Source organism: Myxine glutinosa, chromosome 4, assembly GCF_964187855.1.
Source record: "Myxine glutinosa chromosome 4, kmMyxGlut1.1, whole genome shotgun sequence".
In the NCBI taxonomy this organism is placed as follows: Eukaryota; Metazoa; Chordata; class Myxini; order Myxiniformes; family Myxinidae; genus Myxine; species Myxine glutinosa.
This window is the reverse complement of record NC_136264.1, coordinates 10,473,057-10,485,663: the sequence shown is the minus strand read 5'-3', so window position 1 is coordinate 10,485,663 and position 12,607 is coordinate 10,473,057. Positions and strand designations below refer to the sequence as shown.

The following is a 12,607-nucleotide window of genomic DNA, read 5'->3' as shown; positions in this document are numbered from 1 at the left end:
AAATCACCTGGTCATTGGCATGTCCAAATATCAGCTTCCTAACTCAAAAGGTGCCTGAGTTAATAATGGTCAGAAGAGAAATGAAATTTAATTAATTAAATAAGTACTTAATTAAACGCTAATAATTAAATAACTCCTCAATTAATTGATTATTCAAAAAACAAAAAATACCGTATTTGACAAAGGACTTGCTCACTACTGTGCCGAAATTTCAGCTTCCTAGCTCAAAGGATGGCTGAGATATCGCCCGGACAACCAAGAAAACAAGAAAGAAAACAAACAAGAAAACAAACAAGAAACCAGAGTGAAAACTGAGTACTCTCTTTCAGCGTGCGTCACTGCCGAGCCCCCTTCGGTGCCCGGCAATGACGATTTGCAATGCCTGGAGGTGGCATAGGAAAGGAGCGGTGTACAACAAGTACACATACATTCAAAGTACACCGCCCCCATGCCAAAAAATTAAATATCCTACAGAGCGGCATTGTCGGGGCGCCTCCGGCGCCCGGCAATACCGCAGTGCAGCTCATTGAGGCTGCATTGGGAGGGAGAGGTGTACACTAATTGATTGATTAATTGTATAATTAAAATCAATAAAAGATTTTCACAAAATATTTTCATAATCAATTGGCTAATCGCATAACTAAACCACTAGTGCTTCATCCGAAGATGTATCTTTTAGAAATTTAATTGAATAAGTCATTTATAAAAAAAAAAAAAATTTGATTACTCCATAAATAATTAATCGATTAATCAATAAATAATTAATAGATGAAATGATTAATCAATAAATCAAAAATATCCTTGATAGCCACATCACTTGGTCACTCATGTCCAAATATTAGCTTCCCAGCTCAAAAGGTGCCTGAGATATTGGCCAAATGAGAAAGAAAATAAATAAATGATTAATAATGAAAATAAATAAATAATAATCATAAAAAAATTAAATTATTAATCAATTTGGTCAGAGAACACATAAACTACCACTATTTCATCAGAATCTGTAACTTAAAAAAAAAAATTTTTTTGGTCATTAATCGAATAATTAAATAATTAATCGATTAATTGATTAATTAATAAATCAAAAATATCCTTTGCAGCCAAATCACCTGGTCATTGGCATGTCCAAATATCAGATTCCTAACTCAAAAGGTGCCTGAGTTAATGGTCAGAAGAGAAAGGAAATTTGATTAATTAAATAAGTACTTAATTAATCGCTAATAATTAAATAACTCCTCAATTTTATTGATTAATCAAAAAAAAAAATACCGTTTTTGAGAAAGGACTTGCTCACTATTGTGCCAAAATTTCAGCTTCCTAGCTCAAAGGATGGCTGAGATATCGCCCGGACAACCAAGAAAGAAAACAAACAAACAAACAAGTACACATACATTCAAAGTACACCGCCCCATGCCAAATAATTAAATATGCTGCAGCGCGGCATTGCCGGGGCGCCTCCGGCGCCCGGCAATACCGCAGTGCAGCTCATTAAGGCTGCATTGGGAGGGAGAGGTGTACACTAATTGATTGATTAATTGTATAATTAAAATCAATAAAAGATTATCACAAAATATTTTCATAATCAATTGGCTAATCGCATAACTAAACCACTAGTGCTTCATCCGAAGATGTATCTTTTAGAAATTTAATTAAATAAGTCATTTATAAAAAATTAAATAATTAATTGATTACTCAATAAATAATTAATCGATTAATCAATAAATAATTAATAGATGAAATGATTAATCAATAAATCAAAAATATCCTTGATAGCCACATCACTTGGTCACTTATGTCCAAATATTAGCTTCCCAGCTCAAAAGGTGCCTGAGATATTGGCCAAATGAGAAAGAAAATAAATAAATGATTAATAATGAAAATAAATAAATAATAATCATAAAAAAATTAAATTGGTAATCAATTTGGTCAGAGAACACATAAACTACCACTATTTCATCAGAATCTGTAACTTTAAAAAAAAAAAATTTTTTGTCATTAATCGAATAATTAAATAATTAATCGATTAATTGATTAATTAATAAATCAAAAATATCCTTTGCAGCCAAATCACCTGGTCATTGGCATGTCCAAATATCAGCTTCCTAACTCAAAAGGTGCCTGAGTTAATAATGGTCAGAAGAGAAATGAAATTTAATTAATTAAATAAGTACTTAATTAAACGCTAATAATTAAATAACTCCTCAATTAATTGATTAATCAAAAAACAAAAAATACCGTTTTTGACAAAGGACTTGCTCACTATTGTGCCGAAATTTCAGCTTCCTAGCTCAAAGGATGGCTGAGATATCGTCCGGACAACCAAGGAAACAAGAAAACAAACAAGAAAACAAACAAGAAACCAGAGTGAAAACTGAGTACTCTCTTTCAGCGTGCGTCACTGCCAAGCCCCCTTCGGTGCCCGGCAATGACGATTTGCAATGCCTGGAGGTGGCATAGGAAAGGAGCGGTGTACAACAACCAAGAAAACAAACAAACAAGAAACCAGAGTGAAAACTGAGTACTCTCTTTCAGCGTGCGTCACTGCCGAGCCCCCTTCGGTGCCCAGCAATGACGATTTGCAATGCCTGGAGATGGCATAGGAAAGGAGCGGTGTACAACAAACAAACAACCAAGAAAACAAACAAACAAGAAACCAGAGTGAAAACTGAGTACTCTCTTTCAGCGTGCGTCACTGCCGAGCCCCCTTTGGTGCCCGGCAATGACGATTTGCAATGCCTGGAGATGGCATAGGAAAGGAGCGGTGTACAACAAGTACACATACATTCAAAGTACACCGCCCCATGCCAAATAATTAAATATGCTGCAGCGCGGCATTGCCGGGGCGCCTCCGGCGCCCGGCAATACCGCAGTGCAGCTCATTGAGGCTGCATTGGGAGGGATAGGTGTACACTAATTGATTGATTAATTGTATAATTAAAATCAATAAAAGATTATCACAAAATATTTTCATAATCAATTGGCTAATCGCATAACTAAACCACTAGTGCTTCATCCGAAGATGTATCTTTTAGAAATGTAATTAAATAAGTCATTTATAAAAAATTAAATAATTAATTGATTACTCAATAAATAATTAATCGATTAATCAATAAATAATTAATAGATGAAATGATTAATCAATAAATCAAAAATATCCTTGATAGCCACATCGCTTGGTCACTCATGTCCAAATATTAGCTTCCCAGCTCAAAAGGTGCCTGAGATATTGGCCAAATGAGAAAGAAAATAAATAAATGATTAATAATGAAAATAAATAAATAATAATCATTAAAAAATTAAATTATTAATCAATTTGGTCAGAGAACACATAAACTACCACTATTTCATCAGAATCTGTAACTTTAAATTTAAATTTTTTTTTGGCATTAATCAAATAATTACATAATTAATCGATTAATTTATTAATTAATAAATCAAAAATATCCTTTGCAGCCAAATCACCTGGTCATTGGCATGTCCAAATGTCAGCTTCCTAACTCAAAAGGTGCCTGAGTTAATGGTCAGAAGAGAAAGGAAATTTGATTAATTAAATAAGTACTGAATTAATCGCTAATAATTAAATAACTCCTCAATTTATTGATTAATCAAAAAACAAAAAATACCGTTTTTGACAAAGGACTTGCTCACTATTGTGCCGAAATTTCAGCTTCCTAGCTCAAAGGATGGCTGAGATATCGTCCGGACAACCAAGGAAACAAGAAAACAAACAAACAAGAAACCAGAGTGAAAACTGAGTACTCTCTTTCAGCGTGCGTCACTGCCGAGCCCCCTTCGGTGCCCGGCAATGACGATTTGCAATGCCTGGAGGTGGCATAGGAAAGGAGCGGTGTACAATAGCATACCTAAAGCACTAGTGCTTCATCCGAAGATGTATCTTTTAGAAATTTAATTAAATAAGTCATTTATAAAAAATTAAATAATTAATTGATTACTCAATAAATAATTAATCGATTAATCAATAAATACTTAATAGATGAAATGATTAATCAATAAATCAAAAATATCCTTGATAGCCACATCACTTGGTCACTCATGTCCAAATATTAGCTTCCCAGCTCAAAAGGTGCCTGAGATATTGGCCAAATGAGAAAGAAAATAAATAAATGATTAATAATGAAAATAAATAAATAATAATCATAAAAAAATTAAATTATTAATCAATTTGGTCAGAGAACACATAAACTACCACTATTTCATCAGAATCTGTAACTTTAAAAAAAAAAAATTTTTTGTCATTAATCGAATAATTAAATAATTAATCGATTAATTGATTAATTAATAAATCAAAAATATCCTTTGCAGCCAAATCACCTGGTCATTGGCATGTCCAAATATCAGCTTCCTAACTCAAAAGGTGCCTGAGTTAATAATGGTCAGAAGAGAAATGAAATTTAATTAATTAAATAAGTACTTAATTAAACGCTAATAATTAAATAACTCCTCAATTAATTGATTAATCAAAAAACAAAAAATACCGTTTTTGACAAAGGACTTGCTCACTATTGTGCCGAAATTTCAGCTTCCTAGCTCAAAGGATGGCTGAGATATCGTCCGGACAACCAAGGAAACAAGAAAACAAACAAGTACACATACATTCAAAGTACACCGCCCCATGCCAAATAATTAAATATGCTGCAGCGCGGCATTGCCGGGGCGCCTCTGGCGCCCGGCAATACCGCAGTGCAGCTCATTGAGGCTGCATTGGGAGGGAGAGGTGTACACTAATTGATTGATTAATTGTATAATTAAAATCAATAAAAGATTATCACAAAATATTTTCATAATCAATTGGCTAATCGCATAACTAAACCACTAGTGCTTCATCCGAAGATGTATCTTTTAGAAATTTAATTAAATAAGTCATTTATAAAAAATTAAATAATTAATTGATTACTCAATAAATAATTAATCGATTAATCAATAAATAATTAATAGATTAAATGATTAATCAATAAATCAAAAATATCCTTGATAGCCACATCACTTGGTCACTCATGTCCAAATATTAGCTTCCCAGCTCAAAAGGTGCCTGAGATATTGGCCAAATGAGAAAGAAAATAAATAAATGATTAATAATGAAAATAAATAAATAATAATCATAAAAAAATCAAATTATTAATCAATTTGGTCAGAGAACACATAAACTACCACTATTTCATCAGAATCTGTAACTTTAAAAAAAAAATTTTTTTGTCATTAATCGAATAATTAAATAATTAATCGATTAATTGATTAATTAATCAATCAAAAATATCCTTTGCAGCCAAATCACCTGGTCATTGGCATGTCCAAATATCAGCTTCCTAACTCAAAAGGTGCCTGAGTTAATAATGGTCAGAAGAGAAATGAAATTTAATTAATTAAATAAGTACTTAATTAAACGCTAATAATTAAATAACTCCTCAATTAATTGATTATTCAAAAAACAAAAAATACCGTATTTGACAAAGGACTTGCTCACTACTGTGCCGAAATTTCAGCTTCCTCGCTCAAAGGATGGCTGAGATATCGCCCGGACAACCAAGAAAGAAAACAAGAAACCAGAGTGAAAACTGAGTACTCTCTTTCAGCGTGCGTCACTGCCGAGCCCCCTTTGGTGCCCGGCAATGACGATTTGCAATGCCTGGAGATGGCATAGGAAAGGAGCGGTGTACAACAAACAAGAAACCAGAGTGAAAACTGAGTACTCTCTTTCAGCGTGCGTCACTGCCAAGCCCCCTTCGGTGCCCGGCAATGACGATTTGCAATGCCTGGAGGTGGCATAGGAAAGGAGCGGTGTACAACAAGAAAGAAACCAGAGTGAAAACTGAGTACTCTCTTTCAGCGTGCGTCACTGCCGAGCCCCCTTTGGTGCCTGGCAATGACGATTTGCAATGCCTGGAGATGGCATAGGAAAGGAGCGGTGTACAACAAGAAAGCAAGAAACCAGAGTGAAAACTGAGTACTCTCTTTCAGCGTGCGTCACTGCCGAGCCCCCTTTGGTGCCCGGCAATGATGATTTGCAATGCCTGGAGATGGCATAGGAAAGGAGCGGTGTACAATAGAGTAATAGGAAACAACACCAGCTCCAAGGTACACAGACATTGGGTACTTTGACGGACATGTCGCAGACAAATTATTTCGTAAGGATGTGACATATCACGTGCACATTTTCTCTTTGTTCACAGGACTCAATCAAAATTGACTACTTTGTGGATAGTATACACATGAGTACGTTCATTGTCTGCGAATGCATTTGGGACAATAATTTCTGTGATCATTGAGCACAAATCGTACCTGAGATTGGTCACGCATTGTTGCTTCCGAAACATTGAGTGAGCTAAACGGTGACATTGAGCTATCATATACCTGTAGCTTGTAGTATTACCCCACTCATGCGAAGTGTAAAGTGTGGTTAAGCAATTGGTTCATGTCCGCCCATCTGTCAGTTTATAATCGAAGAAGAACTTCTTTGAATTGAATGTTATATTTTGAACATGAATGTGAAAACAAACCTGTAGTTTAGCAGTAATTTGGCTCTGAATTTGGCCTGACCGCACACGACAGAGGAGTGAGATCTTTTGTCTTTTACTCTGTCTGCCTGGCAGTTAAACAAAATTGAAAATCATTCCAAACAGGAAACTAGGAAACAGAATATATATATACCCTGGTGTTGGGCTAGCGGCTAGGATGCCGGCTTAGGATCCTAGGATCCTGGGTTCGAATCCCGGTCAATCGCTGAATTAACGCCAGGGGGGTTGACTCAGCCTGTCATCCTTCCGAGGTCGGCTAATTGAGTACCAGTTCACTGGTAATTCCTTGTTTGTCGTTAAAGGCGGCAAAAAGGGTTGGCGTCAGGAAGGGCATCCGGCCGTAAAACATTGCTTCAAAAAGGGGACCGAAAAACAACAACAACCACAGTTCCCGAAAAAGGCCAACCCCCGTTTGCGGGGAAAAATGGCCTCTAAAGGTGGTTTTTTAAATTCCAAACAGGAAACTTACTGGACAACGGGCATTTTAAGGATTTCATAAAGGACACAAACAACAGGCACGAAGAACTAATGTAACATGTTAAACTAGAACAGCACTCGGTAGAGCGCATACCTCCACCAGGCTGAACAGTTTACGTTTTGTATCCCACTGATAGGCCGGATCTGGATTCGGACCTGAACCAAAATCTAACGGGCTTGTTCTTGTCACCAAATCAACTCGTCCATGACTTTTTAAAATATCATGTTATATATTGGTTTTAGCCCGATCTCCCAATGGTGAAGAATCACTTTAAAATTTTAATAATTCTCATATCCGAAGCCATACTCAGATCTTCACCAAAATCGAATCGAATCGTCCTCGTCACACACCCAACCTCTCCACCAGGTTTCGTCTGAATCAGTCCATAACTTTTTGAGATATCTTGTTCACAGACAAACAGACAGGGGTGAAAACATAACCTCCATCCATCTTCGGTGGTGGTGGTGGAGGTAATAAGGCGGTGTAATCGCCACTGGGCGAAACGGCAGTAAATTCCGGAATTTTTTTATTTATATGACTTTACACCTCTTTAAAAGTTTATTCAAATTGTATTATATACCTGAACGCTGTAGAACACAAATTGCCTTCATAATACTTCCAAGAACCTCCAGTTTATCATTGCAGCGGGTCCCCACTACAAGCCTCCCCGCAATCCGTCGTTTCGCATGCAAGTCCATGAGTCACTTGGGAGCATTTTCATTATACATCCAACAATTCCCCGCACCAACATCCATTGGATGGAAGACCAGTTACCAGGTATCCCACCCAACAATGCTTTGTGTACCAGCTTCCCAGCGTTTCACCCCACAATGCACTGCGCCCTCTTCCTCTCAGACTCCATTTTGTGCTGTGCATTGTACAGTACTGTATTTTTTTATCTTTGTGTGCTTCACTGCAGTAATCGTTGAACAACGAGTGGTAGACAAAGTGGTAACGAAAAGGGTGAACTTGCACGTAAGTGGCAACGCAGTCTTAGTGTAACTCTGGATGTCAAATTAGACACAGTGAAACTAAATAAGAATGGTGAATATATATATAATAACCACCTTTAGAGGCCATGTTTCCCCGCAAAGCGGGGGTTGGCCTTTTTCGGGAACCGTGGTTGTTGTTGTTTTTCGGTCCCCTTTTTGAAGCAATGTTTTACGGCCGGATGCCCTTCCTGACGCCAACCCTTTTTGCCGCCTTTAACGACAAACAGGGAATTACCAGTGAAATGGTACTCAATTTGCCGACCTCGGAAGGATGACAGGCTGAGTCAACCCCCCTGGCGTTAATTCAGCGATCGACCGGGATTCGAACCCAGGATCCTAGGATCCTAAGCCGGCACCCTAGCCGCTAGCCCAACACCAGGGATCTTTTAGCCTAGTGGGAAGGTGAATGACCAGCCGATATCGCTCGCTATCTTGGTTCGTCACTGCCGACTGTTCAAACGATTCTAAAGAACACCGAGGGCATGCAGACGGCACGGTGTGACCCGCGGAATGCACAACTTGCCGTTTGGACAACATGGCCGGTGCTGCAGACACGGCCGAAGCAGGCATGATGGCCGTAGTGGGTGTGTCGACCATGAGGGTTCTTCATCAGGTCCCATGTGGACGCTGCAGGGGGTCGCAGCACGAGTGTCGGGTTTCACCACCGCACGTGTGTGTGCTTGCACAAAAGCTGGCGTTTGGGTCTGTGGGAAACCACTCGGCCTTGTGGGAAGGATAACTTAGAGGGTGAAGGACTGATGGGGGCAGCTTGACAGAGACGATTAGAGATTTTCAAGGTGTAAGATTACAAAATTATCGTTATAAAATAGTTAAAAGATACGATAAACAAGATAAAAAGGTTTTGCATTTAAAAAATTGTTTCATTTAGTGTATTTTTTGTGTGTTTCATATGTACTTTGTGATTGCTCGACTTGTTGAGTGGTGTTGTATAAGACATAAACTAAGTGTTGGAATGCATCCCCCTTCATTTTACTGATTATTATGGGGGAAAAATTCCCCGCTATCCATCATAAAGTCCAACTTTTCTGGAACGCATCTTTGATGTATAGCGAGGATCCCCTGTACTTGGACATGTTCTTTAGGTGGTGTATAATTGTTGTGTACAATACATCAACACTGTTTCAGTAGCGCTAAACCTCTGGATTTAAAATCATTGTTTTATTAAAATGGAAGTACAATAAATACTTGAACACTGCATGGGGTATCATGTTCAATGAACTCTCTAGTTTTGTTTTAGTATTTCATGTAACATGTTAGCCCGGTGTTGGCTTGACGGTAAGGTGGCTGGCTCAAAATCTTGGTGCCGTTGAAATAACACTAGGTGGGTTGACTCAGCCTGTCATCCATCCGAGGTCGGCAAAATGAGGACCGGCTTACTGGTAACAGGGGCACCGCATCAGAGGCACAGCCACCCTCCCAGGAAATGATGCAACCAGCAGCCACAGGCTGCATAAGAAGCAACATGTAACATGTGGTTGTTGGAAGTGCTTGTACATTTAGATGTGGGTATTTGTTTCACTTCGACCTTAATATTTAAACTAATTTTGGAATGTAAGTTATTTTTCATCAATTTAATGATATTTTGTGGAATAAAACGCCCCTATATTGCCTGCCGTTGTACCTTCGTTAGCTGTTGACCATGATTTAGGGGTCTGTGTTTGATGACTGTTCTCCATGCATGAACATGCCATGAGAGCTCAAATCCTGTCGGTTCATGTGGCATTGTGGCATGTACCATTAATATTGCACCCCTCTCGTCCTCATTTATCTCACAGAACAGCGCCAAAGTCTCTGCCCAAACTTAAAGCCAAAGAGTTGAAGGAATTCGTGAATGAGATTCGCAAACTGCCCTGTTCATTACCTGAGGGACAACAAATTGAGGTGGGCTTTTAAATTGCATTGCATAATTCAACCAACCACGGGGTACACTTTTCTCGAATAAGCATTACACAGACTGTTGATTGACATTTCCTGGCTTTTATATATTTATTTCTGTTCAATTCACTTTGTACTCACCTCGAGTTGTCCTGAGGTAATAGTGATGCAACTTGTTTTAAAATCCCTCAGTACTTATGCAGCTGTTAAGCTTTCTTTATTAGTACAAAGGTAGGCCTCCATTTACAACCGAAGGAGAACTGGACAGCCCCGCAGCAGTACACCACTAAGCATGAAACACTGGGATCAAAGACTTTGAAGTGTCCGCCTTTCTGTGGATGGGTGGCAAACAGTGACATCTGTGGACGGGTGGCAAACAGTGACATCTGTGTACGGGTGGCAAACAGTGACATCTGTGTACAGGTGGAAAACAGTGACATCTGTGGATGGGTGGCAAACAGTGACATCTGTGGATGGGTGGCAAACAGTGACATCTGTGGATGGGTGGCAAACAGTGACATCTGTGGATGGGTGGCAAACAGTGACATCTGTGGACAGGTGGAAAACAGTGACATCTGTGTACGGGTGGCAAACAGTGACATCTGTGTACAGGTGGAAAACAGTGACATCTGTGTACGGATGGCAAACAGTGACATCTGTGTACGGATGGCAAACAGTGACATCTGTGTACGGGTGGAAAACAGTGACATCTGCGGACGGGTGGCAAACAGTGACATCTGTGTACGGGTGGCAAACAGTGACATCTGTGTACGGGTGGCAAACAGTGACATCTGTGTACGGGTGGCAAACAGTGACATCTGTGTACGGGTGGAAAACAGTGACATCTGTGTACGGATGGAAAACAGTGACATCTGTGTACAGGTGGAAAACAGTGACATCTGTGGACGGGTGGCAAACAGTGACATCTGTGGACGGGTGGCAAACAGTGACATCTGTGGACGGGTGGCAAACAGTGACATCTGTGTACGGGTGGAAAACAGTGACATCTGTGTACAGGTGGAAAACAGTGACATCTGTGTACAGGTGGAAAACAGTGACATCTGTGTACAGGTGGCAAACAGTGACATCTGTGTATGGGTGGAAAACAGTGACATCTGTGTACGGATGGAAAACAGTGACATCTGTGTACAGGTGGAAAACAGTGACATCTGTGGACGGGTGGCAAACAGTGACATCTGTGGACGGGTGGCAAACAGTGACATCTGTGGACGGGTGGCAAACAGTGACATCTGTGGACGGGTGGCAAACAGTGACATCTGTGGACGGGTGGCAAACAGTGACATCTGTGTACAGGTGGAAAACAGTGACATCTGTGTACAGGTGGAAAACAGTGACATCTGTGTACAGGTGGAAAACAGTGACATCTGTGTACGGGTGGAAAACAGTGACATCTGTGTACGGGTGGAAAACAGTGACATCTGTGTACGGGTGGCAAACAGTGACATCTGTGGACGGGTGGCAAACAGTGACATCTGTGGACGGGTGGCAAACAGTGACATCTGTGTACAGGTGGAAAACAGTGACATCTGTGTACAGGTGGAAAACAGTGACATCTGTGTACAGGTGGCAAACGGTGACATCTGTGTACGGGTGGAAAACAGTGACATCTGTGGACGGGTGGCAAACAGTGACATCTGTGGATGGGTGGCAAACAGTGACATCTGTGTACAGGTGGAAAACAGTGACATCTGTGTACAGGTGGAAAACAGTGACATCTGTGTACGGGTGGCAAACAGTGACATCTGTGTACGGGTGGAAAACAGTGACATCTGTGTACGGGTGGAAAACGGTGACATCTGTGTACAGGTGGCAAACAGTGACATCTGTGGACGGGTGGCAAACAGTGACATCTGTGGACGGGTGGCAAACAGTGACATCTGTGTACGGGTGGAAAACAGTGACATCTGCGGACGGGTGGAAAACAGTGACATCTGCGGACGGGTGGAAAACAGTGACATCTGCGGACGGGTGGAATACAGTGACATCTGCGGACGGGTGGAATACAGTGACATCTGCGGACGGGTGGCAAACAGTGACATCTGCGGACGGGTGGCAAACAGTGACATCTGTGTACGGGTGGCAAACAGTGACATCTGTGTACGGGTGGAAAACAGTGACATCTTTGGACGGGTGGAAAACAGTGACATCTGTGTACGGGTGGAAAACAGTGACATCTGTGGACGGGTGGAAAACAGTGACATCTGTGTACGGGTGGCAAACAGTGACATCTGTGTACGGGTGGAAAACAGTGACATCTGTGTACGGGTGGAAAACAGTGACATCTGTGTACGGGTGGAAAACAGTGACATCTGTGTACGGATGGAAAACAGTGACATCTGTGTACAGGTGGAAAACAGTGACATCTGTGGACGGGTGGCAAACAGTGACATCTGTGGACGGGTGGCAAACAGTGACATCTGTGTACGGGTGGAAAACAGTGACATCTGTGTACGGATGGAAAACAGTGACATCTGTGTACAGGTGGAAAACAGTGACATCTGTGGACGGGTGGCAAACAGTGACATCTGTGTACGGGTGGCAAACAGTGACATCTGTGTACGGGTGGCAAACAGTGACATCTGTGGACGGGTGGCAAACAGTGACATCTGTGGACGGGTGGCAAACAGTGACATCTGTGTACGGGTGGCATACAGTGACATCTGTGGACGGGTAGAAAACAGTGACATCTG

The 12,607-nt window shown here is 40.4% G+C and overlaps 1 protein-coding gene across 1 annotated transcript in view; it reads left to right on the top strand.

The window, feature by feature from the left end:
* Positions 1 to 12,607, top strand: part of LOC137424414 (lysine-specific demethylase 5C) — a 192,450-nt gene that overhangs the window by 98,943 nt on the left and 80,900 nt on the right. The window contains exon 19 of the mRNA XM_068111843.2: positions 9,797 to 9,902. Within this exon, the coding sequence (XP_067967944.2) occupies positions 9,797 to 9,902 (106 nt within the window). The remainder of the gene's footprint in view (positions 1 to 9,796; positions 9,903 to 12,607) is intronic.